This window comes from Trachinotus anak, unplaced genomic scaffold (genome assembly GCF_046630095.1).
Source record: "Trachinotus anak isolate AG129_WGS33_773 ecotype Australia unplaced genomic scaffold, CSIRO_AGI_Tana_v1 ptg000016l, whole genome shotgun sequence".
Classification (NCBI taxonomy): domain Eukaryota; kingdom Metazoa; phylum Chordata; class Actinopteri; order Carangiformes; family Carangidae; genus Trachinotus; species Trachinotus anak.
Window position 1 is genome coordinate 24,144,981 of NW_027273867.1, and position 25,378 is coordinate 24,170,358.

The following is a 25,378-nucleotide window of genomic DNA, read 5'->3' on the forward strand; positions in this document are numbered from 1 at the left end:
TCTCTCTCTGGGTCTCTGTTTAACATGGCTTTTATAAATTTTAATTGTGCTGTTTTCTTTTGTAATGCTGACAAATTCAATATTTTATGACAATAAATATACTTTAAGTACATTAGTTTATTTTCAATGTGTTTTTTTATCATTGATACAAGTCTGCTTTCTTGCTGCTGACGTCTTTATAGTAACAGCTGATCCATGAAACCCACAGTGAGTACTGTCATTTCTGGATCAGGTCTCAGGGACATTGTCATTGCTTGGTGATGATCTGAGAAAAAGAAATGATTGGACAAACTGATTCACTCAGACTCTCAGTTAAAGCAGACACTGTCTCAGTGCAGCATCACATCCTAAACCCTGGTGGGAGCTGCAGGTCTGGACAGACAAATGAAAAGTCTTTTTAACAGCAAGCAGTTCTGTGCATGATGTCCTTCACATGTGACCTTTGACCTTCTCTGTGCTGATGTTAGAACATGTGGATACAGTGGTAAATTGTGAACTATGAACTGTAGCTGTCCTGAACATATAATTGTTTCCCCTCAATGCTCAGAGAGAGGACTATTCATATTCTCAAAGACATAAGAGGGTATAAGGGTAAAAATGAAGGGTAAATTTAGTTTCCATCCAGCAGCTTAAAAAGATGATGTGAATCCTGTGATGTGAGAATTTTGATGCTCAACAGAATAGTTTTCTTTGTCTTTCTGAGGTTTTGTTTTTCTGATGATACAGAACATGCAATGAGTGATGTGAAACCCCAGATGCACCAAATGTTGAGAGATAAATACAGATGTTTTAATTCTATTTAAATCTGGTCAAACATGAGGAAATATGTCTCATGTTTCCAACATTAGAAATCCTGATTTAGCGTCTGATCTGATTAACTTAAACCAGTGAAGAAATCAGAATATATCTACTTGTAATCAAACAGTCGTCAGGTGAGGTGACTGGGTTCTTGGCTGACACAAACTTTTCTATCAGTGATTGGATGATGGATTGAAACAGAGCAAGTTCAGCATGTTTGTGATGTATAATAGGATGTCATCAGCATATGAACAGAGTGACTGATGCTAAAAAGGCATCTGATTGTGCGAAAATCAGCAGCTGTCATGTGACTAGTGATTTCATGAAAAATGTAAAGAGTGGTGGAGAAATAAAACATTAATGTTTAACAAATATTACATATTTATTTTTAAGGACTCAAAGGGTAAACTTTGTTCAGTAGGAAATCAATGATTGTGTGTGTGTGTGTGTGTGTGTGTGTGTGTGTGTGTGTGTGTGTGTGTCCTCGGTGAACTGTATCAGTCAGTTCAGTTTCTGTTCAGTGACTGAGGGAGGTTTTTGTACAACGCTTTTTCACTGTGTGAACACATTCTGACTGTTGATAACATGAAAACTCTGACAGTAGTAAACTGCTGCATCTTCAGCCTGGACTCCACTGATGGTCAGAGTGAAGTCAGAGTTTGATCCTCTGCCTGTAAAACGAGCTGGAATCCCTGATTCTACAGTGGTAGCCCAGTAAATAAGCAGTTTAGGTTTTTCTCCATCTCTCTGTTGGTACCAGGCTAAATAATGGTAGTTGTTCAAAACATAAACGTTCTGACTGGTCCTACATGTGATGGTGACGGAGGCTCCCAGAGCAGAGCTCACTGCTCCAGACTGAGTCACTGTGACCTGTCCTCTGGACTCTGAGGACACAGAGACACAAACATAAAGCAGAGTCATGGTTTTGTCGGCTTCATTTCAGAGGGACGGATGTTGATAGAGGAGAGGAGTTTGATTCTCTGGACTTTACCTGTGAAGCAGCAGCAGAGGAGAGTACAGATGAGGACGGAGATCAAAGTCATGTTTTTGATGAGGAGGATTTGTGTGTCTTCTGTTGTGATGAAGGACAGCTGTCAGTCATCCAGTCTTCAACTGTCAGGACTATAAACTCTCCCAGAGCACTGGAGCATGGTGCTGCTGATGCAAAGTGGCTCTCTATGGAAATGCTCTGACTGACTCCAACAGACATCTACAACAACTTTATTAATTTTTAAATAGGAGAAATACTTGGAATTTAACTACATTACCTGAGTTTGGTGAAATGTGTATTCTAAACAATGTACAGGATTTTCTCCATGTTCAGAACAGGAGGGAGTCACCAGAAAACCTGCTTCAACTCATCTGATGAACAACAGAAAGAAGGCAATTTCAAATATATGGCAATTACAAACTACAAGTGAAATCATTTTTGATGTATAACAAAACATTATCGGTCAACAAGCTGATTTTATGATGTGTTCATGAAATAATTCCTGTGATGTTGATGGATTTTCTGTTAAAAGCAGTTAAGGTTTGAATGATGACTGGAAACAACCAGAGTAAAATGAAATTCATGTCAAGTGAATTTTGTTATTTAATTGGTATCAAAATATACACGTACATTTTATGATGGAGAGAAGATCTATATAATGTTTATGTCTAAGTATTGACTTGTGTGTTTGCATGTGTGTGTGTTCGTGTGTGTACAAGTCTTTCTATGGTTGCCAGAACACATTTTATTTTTGAAACCTTGAGGACATTTTAGCTTTATGAACACATTTTAGTCAGAGCATTTCCATAGAGAGCCACTTTGCATCAGCAGCACCATGCTCCAGTGCTCTGGGAGAGTTTATAGTCCTGACAGTTGAAGACTGGATGACTGACAGCTGTCCTTCATCACAACAGAAGACACACAAATCCTCCTCATCAAAAACATGACTTTGATCTCCGTCCTCATCTGGACTCTCCTCTGCTGCTGCTTCACAGGTAAAGTCCAGAGAATCAAACTCCTCTCCTCTATCAACATCCGTCCCTCTGAAATGAAGCCGACAAAACCATGACTCTGCTTTATGTTTGTGTCTCTGTGTCCTCAGAGTCCAGAGGACAGGTCACAGTGACTCAGCCTGGAGCAGTGAGCTCTGCTCTGGGAGCCTCCGTCACCATCACATGTAGGACCAGTCAAGATGTTCGTGTTTGGAACAACTACCACATCTTAGCCTGGTACCAACAGAGAGATGGAGAAAAACCTAAACTGCTTATTTACTGGGCTACCACTCGAGCATCAGGGATTCCAGCTCGTTTTACAGGCAGAGGATCAAACTCTGACTTCACTCTGACCATCAGTGGAGTCCAGGCTGAAGATGCAGCAGTTTACTACTGTCAGAGTCAACATTACATCAACAGTCAGTATGTGTTCACACAGTGAAAAAGCGTCGTACAAAAACCTCCCTCACTCACTGAGCAGAAACTGAAGTGACTGATACAGTTCACTGGACACACACACACACACACACACACACACACACACACACACACACACACACACGATCATTGATTTCTAATTGAACAAAGTTTATGCTTTGAATCTTTAAAAATAAATGTATGCAGTTTGTCAGACATTCATATTTTATTATTATGTTTTATTTAATCTTTACATTTTTCATGAAATCACTAGTCACATGACAGCTTCTGACAGCTGCTGATGTTCACACACTCAGACCCTTTTTAGCATCAGTCCCTGAAATCTGTTCATATGCTGATGACATCCTGTTATACATCACAAACATGCTGAACTTGCATTGTTTCAATCCATAATCCAATCACTAATGTGGCGACCCCTATTGTTGTGTGACATCATTGTTCACCTCTGGTCATTAGTGCTTCATGGTGACACCTGGGTCCAGTGTTCACCAGCCTATAAAAGGCACTCCCTGTCACTCATGTCTCTCTCTCTCCCTCTCTTTGTAAGCATCTCCGGTGCTGATGGGAGCTGCCTTAAGTCCTCAGTTATTCTTTAGTTTATTTTATGCACCTTGCAACACTTATACCCATGCCCACTCACACAACATGCACTTCACACTGACTTACTGATTGTCACATATTTGTTAGGAATTATAATTTTTCTGCTTCTCCAGTAAATATTCTTGTTTAATGTTAACACTGGTGTGTCTCCCTCCTTGTCATGGCTGTGAGAGCCAGGCTGTGACAAAGTGGGGGCTCATCTATAGTTAAGTGAACAGACTTTCTGATATGTTTGTTTGATCGTTGAAACTGTTACATGTTTTGTGTGGCACATGGCGCACTGATCAGGTGATTGGGCCCTGGTGCACATTAGAGGCTGTCAGTAGTTTGGTTTTGTTCAGTTGGCACATGGATCCTGGGAGATGCACCATGTGTTAATGTTTGTGGAAGCGTCTTTCTTGCTCGAAGAGAAGGTAAGTGTTGCTGCCCCGGTGCACTGGTTTGGAGTTTCCCCTGTCGGGTTGTGTGGCGTTTCTCCTTTGGGATGTGTAAGTTTGTTTTATTTGTAGTGTTGTGACAGCGTGGTTAGTGTCACTTGTCTTCAGGCAATTGTCTCAGGGGCACATCCATGTGATCTTGTGCTGTTTCCTGCTTGCAGGTTGCTAAGCAAACACGCTGGTTTTAAGTGTGGCATGCTCGACAATGCAGTAGTCTGCGGTAGGCTCAAGAACTCTGAGACGCTGCTTAACTTGGGCAGTTTGTTAACGCAGTCTCAGGCTATGGAATTGGCTGAATTAATTGGGGGTTTTCCAGTTTTGTTTGGTGATACGCAGACACGCACACACCTAATAGAACATGACATCAACGTTGGAGATAGTATGTCAATCAGACAACGCTTTTATAGGTTTGCACCACACAAGCATAAAATCATGGAGGCTGAAGTGAACTACATGTTAAACATTGTCTCACTGTCTCACTGTCAATCTGGCAAAGTGTGAGTTTGCCAGGGCGACAATGACGTGGTCGGGCAGGGGCAGGTGCGTCCCGTGGATGCTAAAATCAGGGCTGTGGTACAGTACCCAGCTCCTACTACAAAGAAAGAGCTGATGTGATTTTTGGGAATGGAAGGCTACTACTGCAGTTTTTGAAAAAACTTTTCTGCAGTAGCTGCACCCCTGACAAGTCTTTTGAAAGGCAAGACAAAGTTTGTGTGGTCCCCTCATTGCCAAAGTGCATTTGAGAACGTGAAATCTCTCCTGTGTTCTGCCCCTGTCCTTGCTTCACTGTGATGGTGCAGACAGGCCGGTTTGCTACTTTTCCAGGAAGTTCAATTCCTATCAATTGAGTTCCCGACCCCTATTGTTGTGTGACAGTATTGTACACCTGTGAGAGCAAGGCTGTAACACTAATAAAAAAACGTTTCAGCCGAGAAGCCAGTCACCTCGCCCGACGACTATTTGATTGCCTGTAAATATGTTTTAATTCCTTCACTGGTTTAAGTTAATCAGATCAGAAGCTAAATCAAGATTTCTGATGTTGCAAAGTTGGAAATGATATTTCCTCATGTCGACCAGATTGAAATAGAATTAAAACATCTGTATTTATCTATAAACATTTGGTGCATCTGGGGTTTCACATCTCTCATTGTAGGTTCTGTGATGTCTGAAAAACAAAACCTCAGAAAGACAAATACAGTGAATTTGTTCTGTTGAGCATCAAAATTCTCACGTCACAGAATTCACATCATCCTTTCGAGCTGCTGGGTGGAAACTAAATTTACCCTTTATTTTTACCCTTATTCTCTCTTATGTCTTTGAGAATATGAATAGTCCTCTCTCTGAGCATTGAGGGGAAACACAATTATATGTTCAGGGCAGCTACAGTTCACAATTTACCACTGCATCCAGCACAGAGACGGTCAAAGGTCGCATGTGAAGGACATCATGCACAGAACTGCTTGCTGTTAGAATTACTTTTCATTTGTCTGTCCAGACCTGCATTTCTTTTTCTCAGATCATCACCAAGCAATGACAATATCCCTGAGACCTGATCCAGAAATGACAGTAGTCACTTTGGGTTTCATGGATCAGCTGTTAGTATAAAGACGTCAGCAGCAAGAAAGCCGACATGTATCACGATGAAAACAAGACACACAAATAATGACAAAATGACTAAATAAAGTCATGTAATCAAAGTATATTTATTGAAACATTGAATATTTCAGCATTACTAGAAAAGAAACAGCACTATTAAAATGTATAAAAGCCATGTTAAACAGAGACCCAGAGAGAGAGAGGGAGTGGCAGAATGAGTGCAGAGATACTGGATCTCTCTTTATGCTGATGATACCTGACTTTATATTTCTGCTCCTGAAAGTCCAACGAAGACTCAGCAGATTTCTGTTCCTCAGACAACATATAACAATCACTTTAAGAGCTCTGCTTTTGAGTAGAGGTGAAAAAATTTTCAATTGACAGAAACATTTAACAAAGTCACTGAAAACCCACAGTTAGCATAGAGTTTAAACCAGGGAGAGTTATCAGTTGAGTAAAATTTCATGTCAGTGAGAAAGTATCATAATCACCTGCTGATGTAATAAAAACTACAGATGGAAGCAGAATTTATTTGATGAACAGATCTTTATTTTGTGGAAATAATGAAATTACAAACATTACAGAGAACAAGGAAACATATCAGAGAGAGAAAAGAGAAAGAAGAGAAAAACAGAAAGAGAGAGAGACAGTGTCACAGTCAGCAGAATAAAACCAGTAGCAGAGTCCCAGTGAGTCAGGTCAGGACTGGGAACACTGGTCTCTCCTCAGCGTCTCTGAGACCAGAGTCTGGCAGCCCTGGGTGGCCTCACAGGTCACAGAGTCCAGCTTCCCCCACTGGTCTGCAGGGAGCCTCAGGGTGCTGCTCCAGCTGTAGAGGCCGTCCTTCTCCAGCACCACGGGGCTCCTGCTCTCCTCCCAGCTGCTGCTGCTCCTGCTGCCCCCCACCTTCCAGGCCAGACTCCAGTCTGAGGGGAAGCCCTTGTTGGCCAGGCACATGAGTGTGACCTCCGTCTGATGGAGCTCCTCTTGGGAGGGGGGCAGAACCGTCAGGGTGGGACGAGTATTACCTAGGAGACACCAATCAGCTTAGAGGACAGGGAGCACACAGCTGTCAATCAAACAGCAGACACTTGGACACCTTTACTGTGTGAGAGTTGATTTTCTCCTTTAAGGAGTTTCTGTCAGATGGTTTTTCTGCTCCACCAGTCACTCACTCACACATTGTTTCACTTCCCTTTAAGAAGCCTCTCATGCACATCAGCACAGAGACAATCATCAGACACTTTGACCTGAAATACATCAAACTACACTGGAAACACAATAAGCTGATTTTACATTTTAATAATTACATTTCACTGTAGTCTATATTACACAATTTAATGGAAAGAATAAAATACTGTTTGGAAACATTTTCAGTTTTTTATTAATTTCTTCAAAGTCCTGATTCATTTATAGCAAAACACATTTACTGATAAAACTATCAGGAGCAAAACAGTTAAATCAGATCTACTGTTAAACAGTAAAATATCACATAATAAGCCATGTTTAAAAATCAGACATGTTTAAAAATTAGACACTAAAAAAAGAAAGTAACTCTTAAATTAAAAAATTTCACTCACTTAAAAAATGTAGCTAAATTTCTAACCAGTTTAAACATTAAAGAGGACTGCAGGATTATTGCTGTTTAATCTTTGCTGCAGCTCAAATTGTTCTCGTTTCAAAAATTAACTGCGACATGTCAAGAAAAGTTCAGTGAATCTGCTTTCAGTTCAACTTCAAAGATAAAGAGGAGAAATGAACAATAAAACAGAGATTTTAAAGTGGTTTAGATCAGCCTCATGGAACTTTGATGTTCAGACACAGAGATTAGAACCTGAACTCATCAGACAATATTTAATATTTGATCAGAAACTTACTTCCAATATCCAGTCTGGTTCCTCCACCAAAAGTCCACCACAGTGATACAAACTCATTGAGCCGTCGTACAAAAACCTCTCACTGAACAGAGACACGGCTCTCTGACTTTGAAACAAACAAACTCACCAAAATGAGTCTGTTTGTGATATTTGAACAGCTGATGTGAGAAATGACAATAGCCACAAAATCCCAGACTGTATATTTTTCTACTATATAGATTCATATTGAAATAAAAGTATTTGACTCTGCTGCTGCTTCACCTACATGTTCTCACTCCCAGCTCATCACATATGGACGTTTGGTCAGGAACCTTTAGCTTCATTGTTGAACGTGAAATAAAACAGTACAGCATTACTAAATTCATTTAGAAACTGTAATGGGAAATTTTGGTATAACTCATGTGTGCCTATTCAAAACTGTGTAACCAATGACAGTGCGGATAGTTCTAATGAAATTTTTGAACCTAACATTTGTACATCCTTTATGGTTGTGTGAAAGACCTCTGTGTGCACTAATGAAGAACACATGTAGACAATATATGTGGATGTCTTTGCCCTTCTCGTTGTGATAAGTGTGTTGTTCATACATTGCGTTGGGGGAGAGGCAAGCAGGTGAAGACTCAGCACAGAGAAAATCCCGTGAGAGAGTATCGTATTTTGTCTTTGTGGAATGTGTTTTTGGAACTATAAGACTGTGGCCCTGGGTAACATCCTCAGGCCACTCACTCACTGACTGTACTACTGTTCGGTTGTGTTTGTGTGACTCCATTCATGAATGTTTATTAAACTCAAGAAAGACAGATGACGCGTGAAGATCTTCTTTTTCAATTATTGAACAAGGTAAAACATTTTTGCCACCACAATTTTGGCGACCACGAAGGGACTCCATCCGTGAGCGGGCTCCAGGACCTCTAGACCGAGGGTGTTACAATGTGCACGCCAAGAGCCAGGCTCTTGGAAAACCTCTAACTCCCCAGAAAAGGAAGGTTGAGAGGAGGGCCTGAAGTCTGGAGGAGCGGAGTCCCCTCACTGTTGGAGTCCAACGAACCCGGTGGCTGTAAATGCCTCGCTGTTTTTCTGAGAGTTTTTTGCTGTTATTGTTGACAGTGTGGACCTAGGTTGTGGAAGGCCTGACTGCGCAGAAGCTGTGCTCCTCTGCCTGCTAATGGAAAGTAGTGCCGGCAGACGTGCCGGGCACCGGGTTTTTTTTTCCTGGGGAAAAATTAAAAACGGTGTTTGAGGGAGCGTACGAGCCCGGTGTAGGGAACCAGGGCGTCTAGATCTGGGATCTAGCGGTTAGATCTGGGATCTAAAGGGTAAGTTGGACTTACCAGCCTCCGTGTAGGGAGAAGTAGATCTGGGATCTAAAGGGTAAGTTGGACTTACCAGCCTCCGTGAAGGGAGAAGTAGATCTGGGATCTAAAGGGTAAGTTGGACTTACCAGCCTCCGTGAAGGGAGAGGAAGAGGGTTTAGTGTGTTACGTTTCTCTTGTTTTGGCTAACATTTTTGACTGTCTTAGGAGAATTTAATTCAGTTTGCAAAAAAAAAAATAATTTAATAATAAAATAAGATAAGCCAAGAGCAGAGTCAACAATTGTATTGTTAAAATACAACTAACGGTAAGTAGTATAAAATAATCTAGATTTGATTGAAAGATTGCTGAAACGTCTGAGAGGAAATAATTATGGGATCAGAACGAAGTAAACCCTCTGAGGGACCAGATTATCATGCCCCAAATGTGAAGTACATGACAGTAAACTATGGAAAAGAAGCCATAGCCCAGTTAGATGTGTGGGTCAGGGAGTGTAGTTTCCCAAGGACAGGCAGCCTGAGTGTTAAACAGCTCGAGGGTCTGTGTGCAGTGCTTAAAAATAGAGAAGAAATGCACTGATCAAAAGACTAGGAGCAAGAAGGGAAGTGAGCCAGACTGGAAAGTTTTTGATATGTGGATGGGTGAGGCAAAGCGTAGGCAGACTCCCAGAGAAACTGCGCCCCAGTGTGTGAAGCTGGATCCGGACCTGGACTCCACCTACACCTCCAGCTGCTCCGCACCAGCTCTCTCTCTCTCCGGGAAGGAACTGTGCCCCCGCCTTATGTTGGCCCCCTCCCTATACCTGAGCTGCACTGAGAGGTCGCTGGGGCTGCTGCCTCCGCACCACAGCATGGCTACGGCCCTGCTGCCTCACACTCCTCACCGGTGCCTAGATCTCCTTTTAACGACATGTTAAGAGGGAACCTCACGGGGACAGGACAAGGCGGCCCCGAACCACCACGCAGGAGGCGTGAGGTAACACCACATCTCTATCCCGACCTCAGCTCCATGACCCGTTCAGGCCTGGAGCTGAGCAGGCCATCAAAAGGGAACATGAGGGGGACCGGTGGTTCCTGTGCGGGAAGAGAGGACACTGGGCTCGCGACTGCCCGACAGAGAAAGATGAGGGGGACAATAGAGACTGAGTATATGGTGGAGGTGAGAGTCAGGAAGGATCTAGTGGAGACACTGGGCCGGCAGCTGGGAACACACTGAAAACACGTGAGCGCACCCACACAAACACACACACACCCACACACACTGATACACACACACACGCTGCAGAACCTGTCACTGACACTGAAGTGAAGCGAGTACATGACACGATTCAACGCCTTGAAGCAGAACAAAACCATAAGCAGCAGAATGAGATGTCTGCTTCATTTCTAGCAGAGGCATACAAACACATGCCCAACTACACTTTGGTAGTAAAAAATGTCACAATCTCTTTTTTGGTCGACTCCGGTGCTACTGAATCTGTGATACGGAGCTGTGAATTTGGTGAACTGCAGCCTAAACTAAGCGGCAGGTATCAGAAGACAGTGGGTGTGGGTGGGAAGCCTTTCATAGAGCGGTACACGGCTCCGCTGAAATGCACTGATCCTGATTTTGGGGAGACTTTCAAACACTCTTTTCTCATCTCTGACAGATGTCCAGTTAATTTGTTGGGGAGGGATCTCATGTGTCTGCTGAGTATTTCTTTAACTTGCACACCAGACGGGGTACACGTGGAGAGGATAGTAGAAGAAAAATACCAATGTTTTCAACACCCAGACCCTGTGGTCAGTGTAGACTGGGAGGTAACACCCCCCCCCACCCCCCTGTTTTCACACAGCTCCTGAGCACACACAGACACATTGACGTCACTCTCCCGTGCTGCACTGCACACACACACTCCGGTTGTGATATTGAGAACATTGTGAATGAATTGATGCATGAGAATACCTTTTTGCATTTGGACTGGCTGTATTGGGATGATATAAAATGTGCTGCTTCACTGACATTGCCACCGCAAGTGGGAAAAAGTGTAGATTTACAACAATCTGAACCACACATCGCATTGGAGAATCCTGCATGTACAAAGTTGGATCATTGGGTGAAAAAATTAAATGCCTCTACAGACTGGAAGGCTACAACAGAGCCTCAGTTGTACTTAAATGAAACCCTAGGGGCGAAACGCAAGTTGTTGGATTGTGATGTGCTAATCACAAATGTAACTGTTTGTTTTGTATTTCCTGATTCTGGCACTGATAACAGCATGCTGCAGTCTGTTAAAGAGGTCCCAGAATTAAAACAGATTCCTGACCATTTCTGGGCAAAAAGTAAACATGATGTAGGCCTGATTAAGAATTGTGAGCCTGTCATCATTACTCCAAAAACAGACTACAGACCCTGTCGTAACCAATACCCTCTCAGACGTGAAGCAATTGAAGGCATCAGGCCTGTGTTTGATGCTTTGCTAAAAGCTGGTGTGATTGTACCATGTGCTGGTTCTCCAGTGAGAACCCCCATTTTTCCAGTACGTCAGATTCAACCGGAAGGCGTGCTTCCAGAGTGGAGATTTGTGCAAGACCTGCAGGCCGTAAATTCAGCTGTGCAGGCCAGAGCGCCAACGGTACCAAATCCACACACCATTTTGTCTCAAATTCCATCTAATAGCAAATGGTTCTCAGTTGTTGATCTCTCAAATGCTTTTTTCAGTGTTCCTGTGCATCCTGACAGTCAATTCTGGTTTGCCTTTTGTTTTGATGAGAAAATGTACACGTTCACCCGTCTGTGCCAGGGCTATTGTGAATCTCCAACGATTTATAACGCTGCCCTGAGGGATAGTCTCGAGACTCTGGTGTTGCCAGAAGGAAGCGCTTTGTTGCAGTATGTTGATGATATTTTGCTTGCAAGTGAGACCAGAGAGGGATGCGTTAAAGCTACTCTGGCTCTTCTGACCCATTTGGCTGAACAGGGGCACAAAGCCAGCCTGTCCAAACTGCAGTTTGTTGCTACAGAGGTCACATTTCCGGGTCACGTGATCTTCGCTGAGGGAAAAGCCCTCTCATCAAAGAGAATTGGAGTAATTCAAAAAATTCTGAAACCGGTGACAAAGAAACAGGTGATGTCATTTTTGGGCATGACAGGCTATTGCAGAAACTGGGTCGCTCATTATGCTGAAATTGAGGCACCATTAGCAGCAATCGCTCATGGGAAAGGCCTGAAAGCATCAGACCCTGTCACCTGGACTGTGGAGGCTGAAAGAGCTTTCATTGACTTGAAATTGACTTTACAGACACCTCCGACACTTGGGTTACCTGACTGCTCACGACCTTTCACTCAGACTGTTGACGAAAAGGGGGGTTTCATGACTTCTGTGTTACTGCAAGACCACGGGGGCAAACCAAGACCTATAGCTTATTTCTCATCTAAGCTTGATTCTGTAGCTGCAGGTCTGCCTCACTGCCTCAGAGCTGTAGCAGCTGCAGAGAAGGCAGTCATACTGTCACGTGACATAGTGGGATACTCTGACTTGACCTTGCTAGTCCCACATGCAGTGTCTCTCATCCTCCTCGAGCAGAAAACTTCACATTTGTCTGCTGCGAGGTGGCTGCGATATAATGCTGTTTTGTTAGAACTGCCTAACGCTAAGGTAAAGAGATGTCCTGTTCTTAACCCTGCTACTCTTTTACCAACAGCTGAGGACGGAGAACCACACGACTGTGTGGCAACAATAACATCTATTTGTTCCCCGAGACCTGATTTGACTGATGTGCCCATTGAAAATGCTGATTTTGATTTCTTTGTTGATGGTTCTGCTTCTAGGATTCCAGACACGGGGAAAAACATCGCAGGTTTTGCTGTCACAACTCTACATGACACTGTCATGGCAAAACCTCTGTCTTCTTCACACTCAGCTCAGGCGGCTGAGTTGGTGGCTTTGACAGAGGCATGCAAGATGACTAAAGGAAAATCTGTTAATATTTACACAGACAGCAGATATGCTTGGGGTGTGGTTCATTACTTTGGGCAGATGTGGAAAAACAGAGATTTTCTCACTTCCACAGGGAGACCGATAGCTCATCATGTGCTAGTTGCTGCTCTCCTCGACGCCATTTTGTTACCTAAACAAATTGCTGTGTGTAAATATGAGGCTCACACTAACAACACTGACTCCATCTCTCTAGGTAATGCACGAGCAGACGCAGCTGCAAAAGCAGCCTCCAAGCGGCCAGTGTCTCACTGGGCGCCTCACTAACCTTCAACTTTACTCCCCCTGTTGTGACTACAGTGGAGATAGCGGACCTGCAGATAAGAGCCTCACAGGCTGAAAAACACTGTTGGAAGAAAGCAGGCTGCTCTGTAGTAGACAGGGTGTGGACAGGGCCTGATGGCCTGCCTTGTCTCCCCAGGTATCTTTTCCCTCACTATGCGAAATTGACACATGGATTGGATCATGTGTCAAAGGGGGGAATGGTAAGTGAGGTACGGAGACATTGGTTCACAAGAGGGTTCACAGCCTTTGCCACTGATTTCTGTAAAAGATGTGTGATTTGTTCCACAAACAATGTGGGAAGAGGTTTAAAACTTCCACAGGTTGCTCACCCACCACCAGACAAACCTTTTGAACACCTGCAAATGGATTTCATTGAACTAACACCAAGTGAAGGGAAAAGGTTTGTTTTGGTTATTGTGTGCATGTTTTCAAAATGGGTTGAGGCTTTTCCCACAGCAAAACAGGACGCAGCAGCAGTGGCAAAGGCCTTGATGCACCTGATAATTCCCAGATGGGGAATTCCAGCAAAAATCAGCTCAGACAATGGAACTCCTTTTGTAAGTGGGGCACTGAAATTGGTTGGTGATTACATGGGCATTGATTTAAGACAACATTGTGCATACCACCCAGCCTCAGGTGGAGCATGTGAAAGAGAAAATGGCACTTTGAAAAACAAACTCGCAAAAGTGTGTGAGGCCGCTAAAGTGTCCTGGACTAAAGCCCTCCCCATTGTGCTAATGCATATGAGGGCCAGAAGGAGAAGCAGGAGCGGTTTAAGCCCATTTGAAATCCTGTTTGGGAGGCCTCTGAACACTGGGATTGGGCCCGCTAAGAGACAGCTGCCAGACACTGGCCTGTGTGAAGATGAAATGTTACGATATTGTGCAACCTTGTCGTCTGTTTTGTCTGATATTCACAAGCAGGTGAAAGCTGCCCTGCCCAGACCAGCAGAGACGAAACTCCATGACCTCAATGTGGGCGACTACATTGTGGTGAAGGACTTCCGACGAAAGAACTGGAAAGCTCGCAGGTGGAACGGACCGTTCCAGGTGCTTTTGGTGACGGAGACAGCGGTAAAGGTTGCAGTGAGGGCTACGTGGATACACGCCAGTCACTGCAGACGGGTTCCGGATCCAAACGCACAACATGCACCTGATCGAGAGGCCAAGACCGGCCCATCCCCTTAGGCGGCTCGGATGCGGCCTAAGGGTGGCGACTGGCATCCTGCTGGTCATTTCCATCTGGGTGGGAGTGATTGTGCTGTGCGTGGAGGAAATCCAACGTCAGAGGGTAAAGAACAACAGCACAACAGTCTCACCTCATCCTGACAATGAATCTGAAATAGCACACACACCTCACCGGAAGGTGAGGAGATCTGCTGTGCTTTCTCCCACCACAACATCGAGACTGGAAGACGGACTCCTTTAAAGTTTTTATTTTTCTTATCCAATCAAGTTGATTCTTCAATATCTCAAATAGAGCCAATCAATTTTATATATATATATATATATATATATAATCATGGTTTGATTTTATTTTTCCTTTTTTATTCTCATGTTATTCAATTTGTTATAATTCATTGTAATCCTTTTCTTGATTAATTCTCATTATTATACGACAGTAAGTACAGGACAGTGTGAGTTCCAAAAACCAGAGGGTTTTTGTCTTGTATTCATTGTGTGTTATGTTTGAGTTATCTTTGCCATATTATTTGAAGTAGATTAGCTCAGTAGTAGAAACAGGGCTTTTTCCTCATCATATCTGAGGTTTTTCCCTTTTCCTTAGACTAAGTGTAGTTAGACAGATGGGTCTTTTTGCCCCCTCTTGTCAAATGGGGGGGGACTTTTGGCTCCTCTGTGCTTATGGCCTGTGTTCTTCTGCCTGGGGTTTCAACTCCTATGTTGGAGACTGGGAGCGCTAGCGTTTGGCTGGTGCGAGGCAGAAAACAGGGGACATGAGCTAGATAAGTTCAAAATTTTCCATTTATTATGGTTTAGCATAAGAATGCTAAAAAGGGTGGAATGTAATGGGAAATTTTGGTATAACTCATGTGTGCCTATTCAAAACTGTGTAACCAATGACAGTGCGGATAGTTCTAATGAAATTTTTGAACCTAACCTTTGTACATCCTTTATGGTTGTGTGAAAGACCTCTGTGTGCACTAATGAAGAACACATGTAGACAATATATGTGGATGTCTTTGCCCTTCTCGTTGTGATAAGTGTGTTGTTCATACATTGCGTTGGGGGAGAGGCAAGCAGGTGAAGACTCAGCACAGAGAAAATCCCGTGAGAGAGAGTATCGTATTTTGTCTTTGTGGAATGTGTTTTTGGAACTATAAGACTGTGGCCCTGGGTAACATCCTCAGGCCACTCACTCACTGACTGTACTACTGTTCGGTTGTGTTTGTGTGACTCCATTCATGAATGTTTATTAAACTCAAGAAAGACAGCTGACGCGTGAAGATCTTTTTTTTCAATAATTGAACAAGGTAAAACATTTTTGCCACCACAAACTCACAGCACTTGGTTAATGTTGGAGAAAGATTGTGGTGTGGTTTAATACAGAAAAAGCTCAGTGTGACTTCAAAACCATGATGTTGTCTCAGCTCATATACGTCTCTGACAAAAGGCTTTGGTCTGTTTGATTCATGCATCAACTTTCAACAAAGCACAGTCTGTATTTGTATCAGATAAACTGCATGATTAAAAATGATGCTGAAGGAGTTCAAAAGTGACACCAGGAGGTCCTGACCAAGTGACTGTGACGAGTTTGGGGTGAGAGCGTGTTGACTTCACAGGTAAAGTCCAGAGAATCAAACTGTCACTGTAACATGTTGACACTCTTTATATTTACTTTTGACCATAATAGACATGGTCTCTGTATTTCTGATTTTCTGAATATAGGAAACAACAATCACAGAAGATCCTGGAGTAAGAAACAGGTGATCTAATCAGGGGATGATGATGTGACCTTTAATCACACGTCCATCATATATATGTGTGTATGTTCACTTCTTCACCTGAGGACAACATCTGTGGTTGAAATGATCTCAGTCACATCCACATCAAAGAAAAGAAAAGGAAAAGACAGTAGGATGCTGCAGTTTCTAATTTGTTCTTTTTATCATTTAAAAACATTTACAAACTATGTCTGAGGTCATTTTTATAGTTGATGCCTTTGTTCTCTAACTTCAGTGTGTGTGTGTGTGTGTGTCCTCAGTGAACTGTATCAGTCAGTTCAGTTTCTGTTCAGTGACTGAGGGAGGTTTTTGTACGACGCTTTTTCACTGTGTGAACACATCCTTACTGTTGATATAGTGATAACTCTGGCAGTAGTAAACTGCTGCATCTTCAGCCTGGACTCCACTGATGGTCAGAGTGAAGTCAGAGTTTGATCCACTGCCTGTAAAACGAGCTGGAATCCCTGATGCTACAGTGGTAGCCCAGTAAATAAGCAGTTTAGGTTTTTCTCCATCTCTCTGTTGGTACCAGGATAAGTGGTGCCCGTTGCTGTCAACATAAACGTTCTGACTGGTCCTACATGTGAGGGTGACGGAGGCTCCCAGAGCAGAGCTCACTGCTCCAGACTGAGTCACTGTGACCTGTCCTCTGGACTCTGAGGACACAGAGACACAAACATAAAGCAGAGTCATGGTTTTGTCGGCTTCATTTCAGAGGGACGGATGTTGATAGAGGAGAGGAGTTTGATTCTCTGGACTTTACCTGTGAAGCAGCAGCAGAGGAGAGTCCAGATGAGGACGGAGATCAAAGTCATGTTTTTGATGAGGAGGATTTGTGTGTCTTCTGTTGTGATGAAGGACAGCTGTCAGTCATCCAGTCTTCAACTGTCAGGACTATAAACTCTCCCAGAGCACTGGAGCATGGTGCTGCTGATGCAAAGTGGTTCTCTATGGAAATGCTCTGACTTGTTATTTGTTGCTGACACAGTATCACATGTACAATGATTTATGTGAAGGGAACAATGATATATCATATTTTTAATGAAAATGTGATCCAATAAACATAATCTGAAAAGACAGGTGTGGGGAATGGACATTTATATTCTCTGTTACAATCTGTAGAAAGAAAAAAAACACTGTTTGTGACTGAACAATCAGATTTTTCACATAATCTTTTCACTTTAAAAAAAAAAGTAAAAACGACAAATAAACAATCATTGATATGTTTCACTGAGACACACTCTACCTCTGTAGATTTAATCAATCTACTCTGATCATTTCAGACAGCAACATATGACACCAGTTATTGTTTTATTCATAAATATAATATATTCATTGGTGAATTGGTCTCTATTTATTGTAAATGTCATCAAGTTCTTTGGTGAATCTATCTGCTGAAAATTAAACTTACTTGGACTTTAAAGATTTCTTGATGCTAATGATGTCCCACATTTTATTTATAAACTTCAGAGGTGATTTTCAAACCTTTTCACATTCATTACAGATTAAAATATAAGTATATATGCGTAAAAACAACACATAAATGAACAATGACATGTTTCTAATTATTATTCTGAAAACTTGACTCATCCACTATTGAACAAAATCATCAGAGTGATCAGGTCCCTGTTGGAGTCAGTCAGAGCATTTCCATAGAGAGCCACTTTGCATCAGCAGCACCATGCTCCAGTGCTCTGGGAGAGTTTATAGTCCTGACAGTTGAAGACTGGATGACTGACAGCTGTCCTTCATCACAACAGAAGACACACAAATCCTCCTCATCAAAAACATGACTTTGATCTCCGTCCTCATCTGGACTCTCCTCTGCTGCTGCTTCACAGGTAAAGTCCAGAGATTCAAACTCCTCTCCTCTATCAACATCCGTCCCTCTGAAATGAAGCCGACAAAACCATGACTCTGCTTTATGTTTGTGTCTCTGTGTCCTCAGAGTCCAGAGGACAGGTCACAGTGACTCAGCCTGGAGCAGTGAGCTCTGCTCTGGGAGCCTCCGTCACCATCACATGTAGGACCAGTCAGGCTGTTTATAACTCAAACCGTTTATCCTGGTACCAACAGAGAGATGGAGAAAAACCTAAACTGCTTATTTACTGGGCTACCCGTCGAGCATCAGGGATTCCAGCTCGTTTTACAGGCAGTGGATCAAACTCTGACTTCACTCTGACCATCAGTGGAGTCCAGGCTGAAGATGCAGCAGTTTACTACTGTCAGAGTTATCACTCTATCAGTAGTCAGGCTGTGTTCACACAGTGAAAAAGCGTCGTACAAAAACCTCCCTCAGTCACTGAACAGAAACTGAAGTGAAACTGCTGCGCTCATGTGAACATGTTGATGCTTCAGTATATTAACTGGAAAGATAAAACCCAAAAGAGCTGACAGTCTCTCCACTGCATCCACATGTTCTAACATCACAACAGGAAGGTCAGAGGTCATATGTGAAGGTCATCATGCACAGAGCTGCTTGTTAGTAAAAAGTCTTTTCATATGACCATCCATACCTGCAGCTCCCACCAGGTTGAGGATGTGATGCTGAGAGTCTGAATGAATCAGTTTGTCCAATCATTTCTTTGTCAGATCATCACCAAGCATTGACAATGTCCCTGAGACCTGATCCAGAAACGACAGTAGTCACTGCCCTCATATACTTACATGCAGGTCTAGTTTCTTGTTTGCTTTTATTCTGTCAGACAGAAATATGTATTTTATACATTGTGCTTCTGCTTTGCATGTTTCAGTTAGTTTCTAACAATGAAGCACAATGTGATCTTCTTTGGTCCACATTTCTATTAACATTAATATATTTCATTTTACTGTTTTGAAATTCTTGAGTTATGAGACTTTCTCTTTCATATACTGAATTTGTTTAGTACTCGATGATGAAGTGTTTGTAACAAGATGACAGGCGACTATCAAAATCAAACAGGAAATGATTATAATCAAATCAAATCAGATTCTGATGCATCTTCTAATCTAATCTTATATTCAGAAATGTATTATCAGACACACACACACACATAATCTGTTCTGTTTAAAAACATACACCTCATCCACTATATCTACAGATATGTGGTAATACATTAACATGAAAACGTTTCTTAATACAATTATCTAATTTCAAGCATCTGATCAGAGTCACACAAAAAGAGGTGGATAAAGTATCACAAACATGACTGAAGTAAAAGTACAGTTACTGCATAAAAACAGGAAAGTAAATGTAGTCAACAACATAAATACTGAAGTTAGAGAACAAAGGTATCAACTGTAAAAAATGAGATGATTTTTTTTAATGATAAATGATCAACACCCAAACAGAAGAGGATCATTTCTTTAACATGGAGAATAGATGAAGAAGGTCAGTGCTGCTTGTTTCAGTCTTTCTCCATCACAGCAGAACATCATGGTGTGAACCTGGTATCACATCAGGATGTTTCCCCTCAGCGCTGAGAGTGACTTTAAATCTTCAAAGACAAAAGATGGTGTGTCTGGTAAAAATGTAAAATAAAAATGTGATTTAATTTCCACCAACCAGCTATGCCACTTTGCATCAGCAGCACCATGCTCCAGTGCTCTGGGAGAGTTTATAGTCCTGACAGTTGAAGACTGGATGACTGACAGCTGTCCTTCATCACAACAGAAGACACACAAATCCTCCTCATCAAAAACATGACTTTGATCTCCGTCCTCATCTGGACTCTCCTCTGCTGCTGCTTCACAGGTAAAGTCCAGAGAATCAAACTCCTCTCCTCTATCAACATCCGTCCCTCTGAAATGAAGCCGACAAAACCATGACTCTGCTTTATGTTTGTGTCTCTGTGTCCTCAGAGTCCAGAGGACAGGTCACAGTGACTCAGTCTGGAGCAGCAAGCTCTGCTCTGGGAGCCTCCGTCACCATCACATGTAGGACCAGTCAGAACGTTTATTATACTGGTTCATACCACCTCTTAGCCTGGTACCAACAGAGAGATGGAGAAAAACCTAAACTGCTGATTTACTTTGCTACCACTCGAGCATCAGGGATTCCAGCTCGTTTTACAGGCAGTGGATCAAACTCTGACTTCACTCTGACCATCAGTGGAGTCCAGGCTGAAGATGCAGCAGTTTACTACTGTGTGGGTGAATTTGATGCCAGTCGCTGGGATCTGTTCACACAGTGAAAAAGCGTCGTACAAAAACCTCCCTCAGTCACTGAACAGAAACTGAACTGACTGATACAGTTCACTGAGGACACACACACACACACACACACACACAATCTGATCTGTATAAAAACATACACCTCACCCACTATATCTACAGATATGTGATAAGACATTAACACAACTCTTAATACAATGAGCTAAACCCATGAATAATTATTTATTTTTTCATGATCATTAACCCCTTGTCTGCCAAGATCAGTACATGGATCTGAATTTCAAGCATCTGATCAGAGTCACACAAAAAGAGGTGGATAAAGTATCACAAACAAGACTGAATTAAAAGTTACTGCATAAAAACAAGAAAATAAAATTAGCCAACAACATGAATACTGAAGTTAGAGAACAAAGATATCAACTGTAAAAAATGTCAGATGTCAGACGTGAGTTTTTAAATGAAAAAAAGAACAAATTAGAAACTGCAGCATCCTACTGTCTTTTCCTTTTCTTTTCTTTGATGTGGATGTGACTGAGATCATTTCAACCACAGATGTCGTCCTCAGGTGAAGAATTGAACATACACACATATATCAGTCATTATTATTGATAATACCATGACCTTTACAGCTGTTCCTGGTCTCTCTCTCTCTCTCTCTCTCTCTTTTCTCCTCTCTCCGCCCCCCATCCCCCTTTTCTCCTCCTAAAACCAACCGGTCGAGGCAGATGGCTGCCCACCCTGAGCCCGGTTCTGTTGGAGGTTTCTTCCTGTTAGAAGGGAGTTTTTCCTCCCCCCTGTCGCGAAGTGCTTACTCTTTGTGGGAACTGTTGGGTTTTTCTCTATAACAAAGTAAGGTCTTGACCTTACCCTATAAAGTGCCACAAGATAATGTATTTTATGATTTGGCGCTATACAAATAAAATTGAAATGAATTGAATATATATGATGGACTTGTGATTAAAGGTCACATCATCATCCCCTGATTAGATCACCTGTTTCTTACACCAGGATCTTCTGTGATTGTTGTTTCCTATATTCAGAAAATCAGAAATACAGAGACCATGTCTATTATGGTCAAAAGTAAATATAAAGAGTGTCAACATGTTACAGTGTCTTTAAACCTTGATCCTTCCACTAAAGCAGTCCCAAGTTCCAGGTCCCAGCACAGACCCTCACAGACCAGGTGTGATCCGCCCCCATCCAGGTCTCTCTGATCACATGATGACAACAACATTACACAGATGTCATCAGCCTCTAACCTGACTGAACATGTCTGACATCATAGGTCTCATTTCAGCTCGTTGTTGAAATGTGATGTCAGTCATGTTCACATGATGTTATAAACAAATCCCATCAATCCACCAGTGAATGGAACTAACTAACAAGTCTTCTCTGTGTATTCAAAAGTTGAAAGTTGATGCATGAATCAAACACACCAAAGCCTTTTGTCAGAGACGTATATGAGCTGAGACAACATCATGGTTTTGAAGTCACACTGAACTTTTTCTGTATTAAACCACACCACAATCTTTCTCCAACATTAACCAAGTGCTGTGAGTTTCTAAATGAATTTAGTAATGCTGTACTGTTTTATTTCACGTTCAACAATGAAGCTAAAGGTTCCTGACCAAACGTCCATATGTGATGAGCTGGGAGTGAGAACATGTAGGTGAAGCAGCAGCAGAGTCAAATACTTTTATTTCAATATTAATCTATATAATAGAAAAATATACAGTCTGGGATTTTGTGGCTATTGTCATTTCTCACATCAGCTGTTGAAATATCACAAACAGACTCATTTTGGTGAGTTTGTTTGTTTCAAAGTCAGAGAGCCGTGTCTCTGTACAGTGAGAGGTTTTTGTACGACGGCTCAATGAGTTTGTGTCACTGTGGTGGACTTTTGGTGGAGGAACCAGACTGGATATTGGAAGTAAGTCAAATGTTTATTAATTGTTTTACTTATGGAGCTGTTTTTCATTTGATTTCTATTACATTCAGAAAACCAGGAAAAGAAGTTACATTTACATGTTAATGTAAAGTTTTAAAAGAAACCTTTCTCAACTTGAGACGAAGTTTGTTTTAACAGCAGAAATTGTAAAAACTAATGATAATGAAAATTAAATACTGAGGCAGAGAAAATCCTCATTTCTAAATTTAACATTAAAGCATCATCTTGAGGGTTTGTAGATTTAGTTTGTTTCAAAGTCAGAGAGCCGTGTCTCTGTACAGTGAGAGGTTTTTGTACGACGGCTCAATGAGTTTGTATCACTGTGGTGGACATTTGGTGGAGGAACCAGACTGGATGTTGGAAGTAAGTTTCTGATCAAATATTAAATATTGTCAGATGAGTTCAGGTTCTAATCTCTGTGTCTGAACATCTGTAGGAGATATAAATTTCCATGAGGCCGATTTAAACACTTTAAAGTCTCTGTGTTATTGTTCATTTCTCCTCTTTAAGCGTGAAGTTGAACTTGAAGCAGATTCACTGAATTTTTCTTGACATGTTCCAGTTAATTTGTGAACGTGAACAATTTGAGCTGCAGCAAAGATTAAACAGCAACAATCCTGCAGTCCTCTTTAAAGTTTAAACTGGTTAGAAATTGAGCTAAAATTATTCTATGACTGAAATTTTCTGAATTTAATAGTTACTTATGGTAATAACGTATTTTAATCTGTGTCTGATTTTTAAATATGGCTGTCAGTTATTATGTGATATTTTGACATTTAACAGTTGATCTGATTTAACTGTTTTGCTCTTGATAGTTTTATCAGTAAATGTGTTTCACTATAAATGAATCAGGACTTTGAAGAAATTCATAAAAAACTGAAAATGTTTCCCAACAGTAATTTATTCTTTCCATTAAATTGTGTAATATAGACTACAGTAAAATGTAATTATTAAAATGTGAAATCAGCTTATTGTGTTTCCAGTGTAGTTTGATGTATTTCAGGTCAAAGAGCAGAAACACCATCTGACAGAAACTCCTTAAAGGAGAAAATCAACTCTCACACAGTAAAGGTGTCCAAGTGTCTGCTGTTTGATTGACAGCTGTGTGCTCCCTGTCCTCTAAACTGATTGGTGTCTCCTAGGTGATACCCGTCCCACCCTAACGGTGCTGCCCCCCTCCCAAGAGGAGCTCCATCAGACGGAGGTCACGCTCATGTGCCTGGCCAACAAGGGCTTCCCCTCAGACTGGAGTCTGGCCTGGAAGGTGGGGGGCAGCAGGAGCAGCAGCAGCTGGGAGGAGAGCAGGAGCCCCGTGGTGCTGGAGAAGGACGGCCTCTACAGCTGGAGCAGCACCCTGAGGCTCCCTGCAGACCAGTGGGGGAAGCTGGACTCTGTGACCTGTGAGGCCACCCAGGGCTCCCAGACTCTGGTCTCAGAGACACTGAGGAGAGACCAGTGTTCCCAGTCCTGACCTGACTCACTGGGACTCTGCTACTGGTTTTACTCTGCTCACTGTGACACTGTCTCTCTCTCTTTCTCATCTTCTCTCTCTCTGATATGTTTGCTATTTTTCTGTAATGTTTGTAATTTCACAGTTTCAACAAAATAAAGATCTGTTCATCAAATAAATTCTGCTTCCATCTGTAGTTTTTATTACATCAGCAGGTGATGATGATACTTTCTCACTGACATGAAATACAACTCGATTGATAACTCTCCCTGGTTTAAACTCTACGCTAACTGTTTGTGGGTTTTCAGTGACTTTTTACAAATTTGTTAAATGTTTTAGTCAATTGAAAATTTTGTCACCTCCACTCAAAAGCAGAGTTCTTAAACTGATTGTTATATGTTGTCTGAGGGACAGAAATCTGCTGAGTCTTCGTTGGACTTTCAGGAGCAGAAATATAAAGTCAGGTATCATCAGCATAAAGAGATATTCAGTAACTCTGCACTCACTCTGCATCTCTCTCTCACTGGGTCTCTGTTTAACATGGCTTTCACCAGAAAGTATTATTCGTGATCTGAAAAGAGGTCTTGTTTTGAAAGTCTGAGATCAGTGGGGTTTTTTTTGTTGTTGCTGTTTTCTGCGCCACGGGCGAGAGGAAAAAAAACGAAGGAGAAAGACAAAAGAAAAGGAAGCATGTAACGCTAGCTTGCGTGGTGGTAATAAAAAACGCTCGCTGTGGAAATTCCACGTGTGCATGTTTTTACTATTTTTCCACCCGCTTCCCTTGCGGGTGTAACACACACATACACACACACACAGGCACTGTGTCTGACACACTCACACACAATCATTGATTTCCTATTGTTCCTGTGAACAATCAGAAAGTTCACCTCGTGAATCCACTTCTTACATTTCTTATGAAATCACTAGTTACCTGCAGCTTCTGACAGCTGCTGATGTTCACACACTCAGATGCCTTTTCAGGATCAGTTACTCTAAAATCTGCTCATACGATGATGACATCCTATTATACATCATAATAATGATCAACTTGTATTGTTTAAATAGTGTGAATGGCGTGAACAACGAGAACAAAGGGAGGGCCCTTGAGCTTTACGTGTATGACGCGATCACACTCTAGGGCCTGAATGTGAGAGAGATGTAGATGAGATGTGTGATTGGGAGAAAAGAGGGAGAATAAAGGTGAAGAGAGGAAAGAGTCCACAAGAGATCGTCACCACAGTTAATTATCACCACAATATCACTACACAATAACGGAGCCAGCGAACCGGAGCTCGTCTGGTCAGATATTGGTCCTTTAAATAGTGATATTTGGCTTATTAAGCTGATCACAGTGAACGATCTAAACAACAGGATCTGCAGCACTTATAAATCAGATTACAAATACAACACGCTACACTAATTGTGTCTCTGCCCAGACATCAGCCTCTTACTGTGAGTTGCTCCGATCCTTTGGAGTTAGAAAAGAAAGTCTGCTCTGGTTCTCCCAGTGCTTCTCAATTATTTTCTGTTACGCCCCCCTAGGAAGAAGAAAACAGGTCGTGT

General features: G+C 42.0%; 2 gene segments (V, D, J or C); one reads left to right on the plus strand and one right to left on the minus strand.

Annotated features, from left to right (window-relative positions):
• The first annotated feature begins 2,697 nt into the window (after positions 1-2,697).
• LOC139634477 (Ig kappa chain V-III region MOPC 63-like) lies at positions 2,698-23,994 on the plus strand. The segment is given in 4 exon segments: positions 2,698-2,784; positions 2,892-3,210; positions 22,310-22,347; positions 23,508-23,994. Coding segments are annotated over 4 exon segments (738 nt in total).
• LOC139634200 (Ig kappa-b4 chain C region-like) lies at positions 5,512-8,052 on the minus strand. The segment is given in 3 exon segments: positions 5,512-6,880; positions 7,730-7,805; positions 8,005-8,052. Coding segments are annotated over 3 exon segments (453 nt in total).
• Positions 23,995-25,378: the final 1,384 nt, after the last annotated feature.